At 36.5% G+C, this 12796-nt stretch overlaps 1 protein-coding gene across 3 annotated transcripts in view; it reads right to left on the bottom strand.

The window, feature by feature from the left end:
• KANSL1 (KAT8 regulatory NSL complex subunit 1) overlaps positions 1-12796 on the bottom strand; it is a 164330-nt gene that overhangs the window by 13802 nt on the left and 137732 nt on the right. For all 3 annotated transcript variants that reach the window (XM_074343409.1, XM_074343410.1, XM_074343407.1), the window contains one exon: positions 3436-3607. In XM_074343409.1, the coding sequence (XP_074199510.1) occupies positions 3436-3607 (172 nt within the window). The remainder of the gene's footprint in view (positions 1-3435; positions 3608-12796) is intronic.

Genomic DNA, 12796 nt, shown 5'->3' on the forward strand with positions numbered 1-12796 from the left:
GTAATTTAGGTCCCCAAGTCAACCCACATAAAGTCTAATTTATCCATAGGCAAGTATGTTCATACAGCCTACTTAGCATAGTAAAATACACATAATATTTTCCTTCAGTCTCGAAGAAGGGAAGAAGGGAAGAAGGGGAGAAGGGAAGGAAGGGGTGGGAGAGAGACAGACAGAAAGACACAGAGAGACAGTATTTAGGGGCAGGCAGGAAATGAAGATCATGAAGACCAAAGAAGGGGTGTTCCATATCTTTCCTTCCTTTTCCCCTCATTGCTACCTACACTTGTTTGGAATGGAATGAAGTGGCGAAGTTTAAGGGCAGTGGTCAGATCTATAGATGTGATGCAGTTGGAAGGACAGAAAGTGTTAACAGGAAATGGGAATCTCTAAGTAGAGATGCTGAATGATGGAACAAGAGATGTCAGGCAGGTGATCTGGGCATATCTGATTGGGGGATGTGGGAAAAACTGACAATTATACATGGTAATATTGTTGACAAAGGAACAACCACCATATTTATCAGCTGATATTCAGTAAGTACAGAGGAGACCTTATCAGCATCAGAACGTAACTATAGGCTTCATGAATCTTTACTCACATATTCACCATACAATTAAACAGTGTAATCCTGAAAGAGTAATCCAAGAAATGTTCCTGAGTCTTCCTGGTGGCGCTCTCTGCCGAAAGCTGGCATCTCCTAATAGCCTGGCTGGGAACAAGCATGAACTATAGTGAAAAGGACAGTATCAGATGACCTGGGTTTGAGTCCTGGAGCCATCTACATCAGCCACGTAGCCTAAGATAAACCATAACCTCTCTAAGCCTATTTCTTGATCTGTAAAACTGAAGTAACCCCTTACAAGATTACTGAGAGAAGAAATAAGTACGGGAAAAGTGCTACATAAACTATAAACTATAAAATGCTATACAAATATTATCTTAAGTTACATGAGCTACAATCCAAATGGTAAAAGAAGGTAGAAAGTCAATGACTCTGGAATCTGAAGCACAGAGGAAAGTATTTTAGTGTTTTCCATTTATTATGTTCCAAAGCTTATTTACTGTTCCACCACTCCTGACCTAAACCCCTGCCTTGCTTGCTATCCATATGTTTCAAGTTTCCTAAATATTTCCACTCTTACTAGAAGTCATGTGGCAGCAAGAATATTACACCATACTCTTTCTTACAGTTGAAGGAAGTCTTGATAATAAGGCTTGAAGGAGCTACAGATTTAGGTGACCAAGAAAGAATTCAATCATTTGAAGAACAAAGAACCAGAGGGGATTATAGTCATCCAATGTTTGGCCAACTGTCAAACAGAAGACAGGATTCTCTAGGACAGCTATTAGTAATACTTGTTTTTACAAGTAGTTTTATTGAAACAGCCATACACTATGGTTGCTTGTGTGCTACAACAGCAGAAATGTCCAGTTGTGACATACACTAAACCTAGACAGTATACCCCATAAAGCCCCAATTATTTAGTATCTGTCCCTTTAAGAAATATAATATACCACTCATGCTAAAACTTGAGTTTTTTTGTGGGGTGAGGGTATAGCTCAAGTCATATAGCACATGCTTAGCAAGCACAAGGTCCTGGGTTCAATCCCCAGTACCCCCTCTTAATATAAATAAACCCAATTACCTCTCCCTCATCAAACAAAAACAAAAACAAAAACTTGAGTTTTCCCCTCATACCCCCAAGTAAATCTTACATCCCACATAATTCTCATTCCTCAGTCTCCTATTTCAGTTACCTTCTTTTCAAAAACTTGTACAGACTATCTGTAAGGTGCTATGAAGGACAGAGTAGGAAGAAAAACAAGGTCCCTTATCCTCAGAACACTTAAAATTTAACTAATGGAAAATCAGAGCCATAATATAAGCCATAACATATAGATAAAATACCACAGTGTTTCAAGACAAAATGCTTAAATTCTGTTGGTTTGGACCAGATCATGAGATTGTCTGAAAATCAATGAAACGAATCCAGATTATGAAGGCACTCACTTCCTGTAGTCTATAGAGCAGTGTTTTTAACATTTTTGCTCATGTACTCCCACCATTTGAAATGTAATTTTCAAACAAATCATAAACTCAGACAGTTGTATTTTCTAGAATACTAAACATGTTTTAAAAATATTTATATCAATACCTTGGCATGTAAGTAAATGTAACTAAAAAAAGAAATCTTTCTTTTAAACCCACTTATTCAGATTTCAATCACAGTCTAACTTCTGTTATTAATCCTTTCTTTAAAATTTAAATATAGTTGATGCACAATATGCTAGTTTCAGGTGTAAGTTGCTAATTCTCTTAACATTTATTCTAAGGTGATAAAAAAGGCAACAAATCTTGGGGGGAGGGTATAGCTCAGAGGTAGAGTGCATGTTTAGCACGCACAAGTCCTAGGTTCCATCCCTAGTACCTCCATCTAAAATATAAACAAACAAACAAACAAAACTATTTATCCCCCCCAAAAAAACAAAACAACAAAAAAATTAAAAATAAATTAAGACGGAAGGTATAGCTCAGTGGAAGAATGTGTACCTAGCGTGCACAAGGTCCTGGGGGTTCAATCCCTACTAGTACCTCAATTTAAATAAATAAACAATTACATCTCCCCTCTAAAAAAATAATCACAAAACAAACAAAAATAAAAATTTTTTAAAAAAGCAAAGAATCTTGCCATAGATTATAGTCTAAACAACAAACAAAAAAAAGATACCTTCAACTTCATCAACTTTTTAATTGAAAATTTCCTTCTACTTAACTCCCACGCTTCTTCAGAAGCCATGAAATCTTTGAAATGGTTCCTTTGGTGTCCCTGCTGCCCAAGGTTTTTATACTCTGGAGGGCAAGACCCACAGCAAGACTCTCTACGGGTAAAAGAAACGACTTTTGCAAAATGGGAGAAAAACAATTATGAAAAGGGAAGTAGAAAAGGAAATTCGGCAGACACAGAGGCTTATCAGGTAGATTAACCTTAGAAATACAGCACAAGCTAAGTCTGAGGATCTATGCTTATGTATAACTGGGAAAGCAGTCATGTGACCACAGTAACCCCCACCCCCAACATATGAAGACATTCTTCCAGAACAGTGCTATCTTATTTTACATCATGGCACATAGGCAATACATTTTAAAAGATATAATGGGGTATAACGGACCAGGCTGCTTGTGGTTGGAAGGCAACTGTCCTAGCCTCATCACTTGAAGAGTTTGGGGGAACCCTCTCTTAGCAAGCTGCAAGTTTTTAGTGGCACATTCTGGTCAAAGGATCTGTTGTATCCTATTTGCAAAATTCTAAGAGAAGATTTTGTTGACAGCAGTATCTTGATAGGACCTCAGTTATACCAGAATCTTCGACAACTTTCACTTTGAACTCCTTAATTCTCATTTATTAGACTTGTCTATTATGTGGCCTTTCTTACCATCTGGAAATGCTAGAACTGGGTGAACACAACAGTCCAACTGGGAAAGGCGTTCCAACAAAGGGGCTTCGTAGTGGATTTCTGGAGGCATGGTGTTGGCACTGCCTGAGCCACACAGTGCACAGGAGGGGTTCACATCACAGCCAGAGCGCACGGTGCTATTCCGGTGAACCTGTGAAGAGCCAGACAACACCTTAACAATTCAGTGCCTGATAAAAATCCAGCTCCCCATTCATTATCCCAACGATGCAAAAGGCCCTGTCTACATAGCTATATGACACTGCTAACAAAAAGTTTGATTAATTTATTAAAAGATTTCCATTTCTCCAACATGCTAACCTCAGAGTAATTAAGTAAACCTGCTTCTTCTTCAATGATAAAATCCAGTTACTGGAAGGCCTAAGTACTTACCCAAGTATTAAACTTGTGATAGCTGAAAGCTGCCAAAGCTGTGCTTTCTGAGAACACTTTATAAAGCCTGTATGTTTCCACCACACCTTGACAGTTTTCAACCATCTGAAAAAGATGGCTCCTGATTCCTAGATGGGACATGACTTGCTCTCTTCAGCAACTTCATCTACCTAATAGCCTTAACAATAAATAACTATCCACACCTCTCTTGTCCTTTTTACACCTTCTCCTAAAAAGACTTTCAGGTGGTCTCAAACATGGTGGCAAGTTTCCCTAGACTACACAAAACTCATTAGCTACTCTTTAACCTAGCCTAAAATCTACTGTTACAAAGCTCATGCTTAAGTGATGAGAATGAATTTGGTATGGTGAGTGTTCATACACATAGTCTTTGTGTTAGATTAATTCCAAGGGGGTAGAAATCATTTCCACTAAACTTCCTTTGTATACATGTGGGCAGGATAAGAAATAACCTCTCCAGCTAAGTTCACAATGAAAAATAATCTAAGTCGTTAAAAGATTTAATTCTGTAAAAACAAAAACAAAAACAAACAAAAAACACCCATGGAATTTTTATAATTTTTTGCTTTGAGGAGAAAATTTCAAGTCATGGTGAATACAGGATCCTGAGGTTCTAGTGTTAGGACAAACAGGTCTCTGGCATTTGCCAAATCGCAATCCACAAAAAGTTATTTGGGCAGCACACAGTCCTAGAAGAAAGAACTTGACTGGAATGGCACTATGACAAGGAACACTAGGAACAAGGATAGGATCATAATAAAGACAAATGGCAGCATCGAAACTGTGTAACAACTGCGAGAGCTGTATTCAGTTTCAGCAAAGACATCTCTTGAAAGCTGTTTGCCTTCACAGACACACACAGGAGAAAGATAAATAGGAGAACAATGTGGTCTTTATCAACATTCCCCAATTGCCTCCCCCTGCAGCCACATAGATGGATGGCATTCAAAGGCAGCCCTGTGAAGGTTAGAGTGGGCAACTTACACTAAAGCAAAAGAATTCTAATAAGCTGCAATTGCAGGTACTGCTGAAAGGAAATTACACCAACTAAACATGACACTTCTCTGTAGACAACATTAACTGGTACTGTTTTGGGAAAAATATCCCTTACAACTTATTTAATCAGGGCTGGCTTTCTGGGGGAAATAACACTTTGAGGTAGAGACAGGGGCATATATTGGCAGGGATGAAAACCACAGACCATACAGTAGATGAACGAGAGGATTTAATTAGTATATAAAACTTGCACCGAAACTTTAAACATTAAAAAGATTAGGAAAAGATAGTGAAAAAATCAAAATAAGAAATCTTTAAAGGGAGGTATTTTTTTTTCCTCATTAAACCAATCCATGACAATAAACTAGCTCTCCAAGTGGGCAATGAACAACATTCCATTTTATGGCCAAAGCATACCCCTTGAGTCAAGAGCCAATAGCTTGGGTATAGAGTAAAAAGAATATGGCAAGAGTAACAAAGTCAAACTAAGAAAGAGATTAAAATAAAAGCTGAAATTACCAAAAGAGGAAATATATGCTAGAAACAGCAAATTTAAGAACTGTTCTTTGGGAGTTTTTTTTCTCTTCCCAAGAGTGGAGTAGATAGGAACAGACCAATCAATCAGATAAACTATAAGACTGCCCTAACAAAAGAGAAAAGGAAAAGATAAAAACATGTAAGAACTTCTCAAAATAGCACAAGTTAAATGATAAACTGGATACAGGATACAAGAGTACACACACACAGAGACACACATAACTGCCAAATTAAAATAAAAAGTCTTGGCGTATTAATGTCATACAAATAAAACATTAATATGCAGAGATGCAGAGAGGAGAACATAGGAAAATGTGTAAGAAACCACTGATGTAGTTATAATGAGGGGGAGGAGACTAAGGAGAGCTTTCATTTTCCACATTATGCATTTCTATAATGCTTAAATATTGTGTATTTTTGTATTCTATCTAATCAGGGAATACAATATGCATGCCTTAACAAAAGGTAGGGGCTCAGACAAGACTATTTCCTCAGTGAAGTCTTTAAAAAGATTAAAGAGCAAGTAATTTCTATTCAATTAAAATAGTGGTGCTGGCATAAAGAAATTAGGAAGAATTCTAGTCTTTTTAGAAAAATATAGAATTCTGGCTTAAAGCCTGACAAAAATTATGTGCACACATAACTTTAAACACCAATCTCTCTTTTGAATGAAAAATTGCAAAGTTTAATAAACAGAACCTAGAGGTGTATAAAAATACCTTACTACAATTTATTGAGATACATTTTTGGAATTTTTTGAAGGATAGTTTGGTTAACTTAAAATTAATTCACACCTGCTTTGCACAAACCCACAGCTAGAATTTATCCTACAGATACACATATTAAAGACACAAACAACACACAGAAACAAGATACCAAATTGGACACATGAACTTACTAATGTTTAAAAAAAAAAAAACAAAAAATAAAAACGACCTACCATGAGCAAGTGGGGATTTATTCCTGGGTATCAAAACTATTCAATATTGGGAAATTAATTAATACAATTTCAGACTGATATTTAACTCCCCCCTCAACATTTCCACTTAGATGTCTTAATAGGTATCTCAGACTCTTCTCAGCTTCCAATTGCTCAGTCCTAAATCCTTGGACTCATGTTAAACTCTTTTTTTATCACACCCCATATCCAATCATGAAATCTTGTAGTCTCCAACGTCCAAATGTATCTAGAACCTACCACTTTATATCACTGCACCCTGCAATCACTATCTTTTCTCATAGGGATTTCTTAAATAGTCCCCTAGCTGGTCTTCCTACTTGCCCTTCCTTCCAATTATTCAACACAGTAGTTGGTATAATCTTGTTTTACAACTTCAGTCAGATCATGCCAGTCCTCTGCTCATAACCTTCCAAAAGGCTCCTCAGCTCTTGAGGAATACAAGCCAAAGTTCTTGCAGTGGTGCACACAAAGCCCTATACCATCTGTCACCTCTATCTCTTCTCTGATCTCATTTCCTTTTATTTCCTGCTTCTCTCCTAGCTCACACTACCAGTTCCTCTGACTTCCTTGTTATTTCCCCAACGTGGCACGCAAACTTCCAGATCACGGGCCTTTCACTTGGCTCTTCTATTAGCAACATGGTCATTTCCTGATCTCACGTCTTTTTCTCAAATGCCATCTTCTTATAAATAACTTTTATTTACCAGAAACATACAAGAGAGAATAGAGTCTATTCCTGACTATTCTATTGTCCCGACAATAAAAAATGTCCTAGAATAAGTTTAACTAGAAATTTTAAGCACAAAGGTTAAAGCTATTAATTATTAATACTCTGCAAATTAATCTATCATCTTAAAACTCAACACGTTTTTGGTGCATAGGGGAAAAGAGGCAAATGGGATTTAAACAAATAATCTTAAAACTACAACTGAAGGAATAAATGCTAAGGGGAAAAGATCCCAGAAAATTTCTGATAAGCAAAGGTACAGGGAGTGATTTGCCCTACCACATTTTAAAAGTATTTAAAGGTTACAGTAGTTTTTAAAATCTGCTATTGGTTAAGGAACAGAACAATTAAACAAAAAGAAGTAGACTAAAATATATATGACAGTTTAATGTTTAACAAAGGCAGTATTTCTAAATGAATTAGTTAAAAAAAAATGGATGATGACTTGATGACTTTCAATAAATGAATCAAGGAAATCAAGAGGTCATTCAGGGGGGTTTAAAAAAAAAAAAGGGAAGTTGGATTCCTACCTCACATCAAAATAAACTCCAAAGAATTAAAGATCTAAATACAAAACAAACATTATGCTTAAATTGGGGGGGGGGGGGGGGGGCGTAATCAGGTTTATCTGATGAAGGTACTGAGAACCGAACCCAAGACCTTGTGCATACTAGGTGTATACTTTACTACTGAGCTATAATCCGTCCCAGTCTTTGGGGGGGGGGGTGTAATTAAGTTTAATTAATTTATTTTAATGGAGGTACTAGGGACTGAACTCAGGACCTCATGCACGCTAAGCATGTACTCTACCACTGAGCTATACCCTCTCACCTTTAAATTATTAAAAAAAAAAAAAATGCAAGGGACTATAAGGAAGTTAAAAGTGTGGGATATGGGACCAGGCTGTCTGGGTTTGAGCCCTGACTCTGCTACTTACTAGCTGTATGGCCACAAATTACTTGATGGCTTCATCCATAATAATGGCTGCCTATCTGGTAAGACTGTTTTGAGGATAAAATCACTAAGAACAGTGTCTGGTCTCAACTGTGTCATTCCTATAGTCATACAATGTACACTATTTTCATTTAATGGAAGAAGGGAAGAAAGAATATAATCATAATGACCATTGACATCAAATTCTAGTTTCTTGCTAATCGTATGAACTCCTCAGGATCATAAAGGATCAATAATGATCAATAATGCCAACTTCATGAGACTGTAGGAGATGTAATATGACTTCACAAACTGTTAAAACACTACACAAATGCCAGCTAAACTAGTATATGTGATGTTTCTCAACAACACCATCACTGACCCTTCGAGCTGGGTAATTCTTTGTTGTGAGGAGCTGTCCTGTACACTGTAGATAAGCAGCAACATCCTTGGCTTCTATTCATAGTGCAAGTAGCACCCTCCTCCCCTGTTTTGTAACAACTAAAAATGACTACAGATACTGTCAAATGTTGGGGGGTGGAGTAAGGTGGGGGCAGGAGTGGTCAAAAATCGTTGAGAACCATAGTGCTCAAATTATGGTCATCCCTCTTAGTAAAATTCAAAGCACAGATTTCTATTAAATATTAATGGCAAAAAAGAAGAAAGCTCTTAAAGCTACTGCAGTCAAGGCAAAAGGACTCAAAACAGCAAGCTTGAAGAGGCTTCCACTAATCAAAAATGACAATTTGAGCATCAAAAAGGATTTCAATGGCTTGAGTAACTCAAGTATGTTTAAATCAATGACTTCATAATCATACATACTGTCCCCCTCCAAAGACTTCATTGATTGCCCTTGGAAGATGACAGGAAATCAACTTATTATTTGAAAATTGGGAGTAAAAGGAAATAAATACAAATCATGCTTTTTTTCTGTACAAACTATACCTCAGGGTAAACCAATAGTAGAAAAGAGCATTTTTCTCTTTATAGAGTCTAGCTAATAAGTAAAATAGAAATTGTACAAGTAGAACATCACTTCAACTCCTAATGAAACAATGGGGTCAGGGAATGACCACCAGCAGCTGCTAACACAAAAAGAGAGACAAGACTTTGACACAACATTGTAAAATGACTATAACTCAATAAAAAAAAGTTAAAAAATAAAAAATAAAAAAAATAAAGAGAGAGACAAGACATTACATGTCTTCTGATGTAAGCAAAATTGCCAAACCTCAAACTTAAATTTGTTCAAGTCTCTATATCCAACCACCAGTTTTCAGGAAATACAGGGGACAGAGGAACATCACTGATTCTTAATCTACTAAAAATAAGATAGTTTAATGGATAGAAGGATGGATATATGATAAAATGTGGTGAAACATTAATGGTAGACTCGGGGGGGGGGGAATATATAGCTGTTCATTGTAAAATTCATTCAACAATACTATGTTTGAATAATTTCATGATAAAATTTTGCAGAAGAAAACAATGACACTACAGGACTTCTTCTGGCCATGACAGAGTAAGAGTGATCAGATTTATCCTTTAGCCATAAACTAGAAAACTGGACAACACACAGCTTAAGACTGAGAAAGAAATGAGGCAGCCTGTGATTGCTCTGGCTTTCTCCCTGGAGGCACACTGCAGAGTGCACAGCAGGCAAGGGATTCTAAGCAGAGCATGACGGTTTCACTGAGTTGAGGAAACAAACTCCCAGAAACTGAAGTTCAGAGGTTCAGGTGACTGGTAACTGTGAGGCAGAATTCTTAAGAAGAGAACTCTTACAGGAAAAGAGCTCCAGAAATCTTCATGAAATCCCCTTGAGTTTCAGTTTCCTGAATACTAAGAAGCCCATATACAGGGTGAAACTCCAGCATGTCAAGCAAAGAATAACTGAGGAGCTGTGAACTGAAGTTCCCAGAGCTCACACAGGCAAGGAGACTTCTCACAACTGTCACCAGCCAAGTGGCCTGGAGCATTCAAAAAAGACCTCTGCCAGAAGATCTCGATTTACTAGAGGAGTTAAAGTAGGCTACTCTACACCCTCCCTAATAAAGGAAAAACTGAACCTCAGGTAACTTATCTGCCAACAAAACAAAGCCACTTTAAAGGAAGATAACACACTCCATATGCTTCAACCATGTAAACTCAATGTCCAGCATCCAGTAAAACAAAACTAGATATGCCAAGAGGCAACAAAGTTACACCATAGGGATACAATCAGAAAGATGTAAACCACAGGATAAGTAACCCAGTTTTCTCAACAAATAAATTACAAGAAAAAGGGGTATGACAGATAGCTTTTAGCAAACAAACACTGATAATAACTAGAAAGGCCAGATTAAGAAGCAAAACAAAACATAGCTCACAGAGAAAAAAAAGTGACAATGAATGTATGTATGTTCATGTACAACTGAAAAATTGTGCTCTACACTGGAATTTGACACAACATTGTAAAATGACTATAACTCAATAAAAAAAATGTTAAAACAAAACAAAACTTTAAGATATAGGAGAAAGGCTAAAACAATGACAATATTGAGAAGTTAAGATTCCAGAGAGGGAAGAACCATGGAAGTATGGAGCTGCTTCTTCCTGTGGACAATAGGTGATTTTGGAAAGATGCTTACAATATGGTGCCTTGGTAGAGGGTAATTTTTGGGGACAGAGAAATAAGCAGAAGTTTTGATAGATTTTGTAGGACTGAAGGGACAAAATTAGAGACTTGAAGAGCCAAATTCCCACTGAAAAGAAAGGACAGGAAACTAAGTATGACACGTCAGGTACTCACGCTCCCAAGGAATTTGGAAAATTCTGAAGCTGTGATAGGGAGAAGCCTAAGAATCTAAGCAGAAAGCCTCTGAAAAGTAGACAGAATTTTTTTGGCAGTCTCACTGTGATGAGACGAGAATTAGAGTTCAGGATATACAAGGGGGAAAGGCACTGGTCATCAAACCAGGCTCTTAGCTGAAAGTGGGAGAAAGAAACAAGGCTATGTCCTAAGAATGGACCAGACAGAAACAAAGCCTTATGAAAACTGTAACCCGGCAGCAACTCAGATCAGTCCCTAACTGCATGAAAAATTTCAGCCCCCATTCTGTATGTCTAGCAGGGAAAGAAGGTGAATCGGCTCTGGAGTAAGAGTCTTATAGCTACTAAAATCTTTTAAACATATAATATCCAACACTGACTCAGAACGAATCTGACATCATATTAGACACACTGGAAGTGTGGATAAGAGAACTGGTAGATAGGTTAATAGGAACTATATAAATAAAGAAACAGAGAAGAAAAAAATACAGGGAAGTTACAGAATAGAATGTAAAAGGCATGCAGGGCACTATGACCAAGTCCAACACACTTGTAATAGGAGGCCCAGAAGAAGAAGACAGAATGGGGAAAGAGCAATATCTGAGGACGTAATAATAATGGCCCAGTATGTGCTCAAAATGATTAAAGACACCAATCCACAGACTTAAGAAACTCTGCAAAACCCAAGCCATATGAAAACATTAAAAAAACTTCATCTAAGCATATTATAAACCTGTTTAAATTGGAAGGAAAAAAAGAGATAAAGGGAAAGCCTATAAAATTAGATTTAAAAGACTTACTGGAATATGTGGACCTTATCTGGATCTTTATTCAAACAAACTTTAAAAGTCATTAATGGTGTGTTGGTAATCTGAGCAGAGTTGTCTCTGATAACAGTAAGAAATCACTGTTAAAGTTAAAAGCATTACCAGTGGCAATAATCACCCACAACCCTGGAGATGGTAATATCTAATTCAATCTTAAAATAGCCTAAACCTGCAATACAAAGAACTAACAATAAAAGTAGACTCTTACTTTGGTAAATATTTCTTAGAAAGCAGATCTCTGAGGAACTAGTCTAAGATGATAATGGAACAGGGAGAGATTTTAAAATTTGGGCCTAAGTGCTCATGACTCACTTTGTATGTAACAGTGAAAAATGAACTGTGGAATGGTTAAGCAAGCTGTAGCATCACTTCTTATGTGGCATCTAAAATGCCAAGGACTACTGATATTAAGAAATATATATAATAAACTTAAAAATAAAAAATAACATGTGCATAGAAATTAAAATAAATATAAGTATATCAAATATTAAAAGAAAAGGTATAATCATTTGACTCTTTTATCAGTGTATTTTCCTATAAACTTACTGAGACTGAAAATAAAATTGGGATCAGTAATTCAATGTTGCAAATAAAGTTTCTATATTTTATATTTATTTCAGCATATTTAAAAACATCTACTGTAGCTATTCATAATTTTAGAATGAGATTTTAATTAGAAAATGTTGGTGGGTAATGGTTTCATTTTTAAACTTTAAATTTCAATACTGCCAAGTGTCCAAACATCACCTACCAAGTGATTCCAGAGCAGAAACCAAACATTCTGAAATGTTTCTCTTGGAATCACTGTAGTTCATAAACATGCTTAATCAGTATTACTTTGCCAAGGTTCCCTTGTCAAGTAAGCTGGGGAAAGAAAATAAAAGATTTTCTTTTAAACAAAAGACTTTTAAGTCTTTAATGACTTTTATGAATCTTTGAGTGGAAGATACGGCATGAAGTGCTCTCCTGATTCACTCATCACAGCACTTCAGTGGCAGATACTACAAGTTATCTGTGGGCTCATCACTACTTTGAAATCATGACAGTGTTAAATCTTGGAATTTAATGCATTAATGAAGAAGTACATGTTAATATACTACAAATTTATATTTTAACAACCATTTCAACACACTTGGT

The sequence above is a fragment of the Camelus bactrianus genome, chromosome 16, assembly GCF_048773025.1.
Source record: "Camelus bactrianus isolate YW-2024 breed Bactrian camel chromosome 16, ASM4877302v1, whole genome shotgun sequence".
NCBI lineage: Eukaryota > Metazoa > Chordata > Mammalia > Artiodactyla > Camelidae > Camelus > Camelus bactrianus.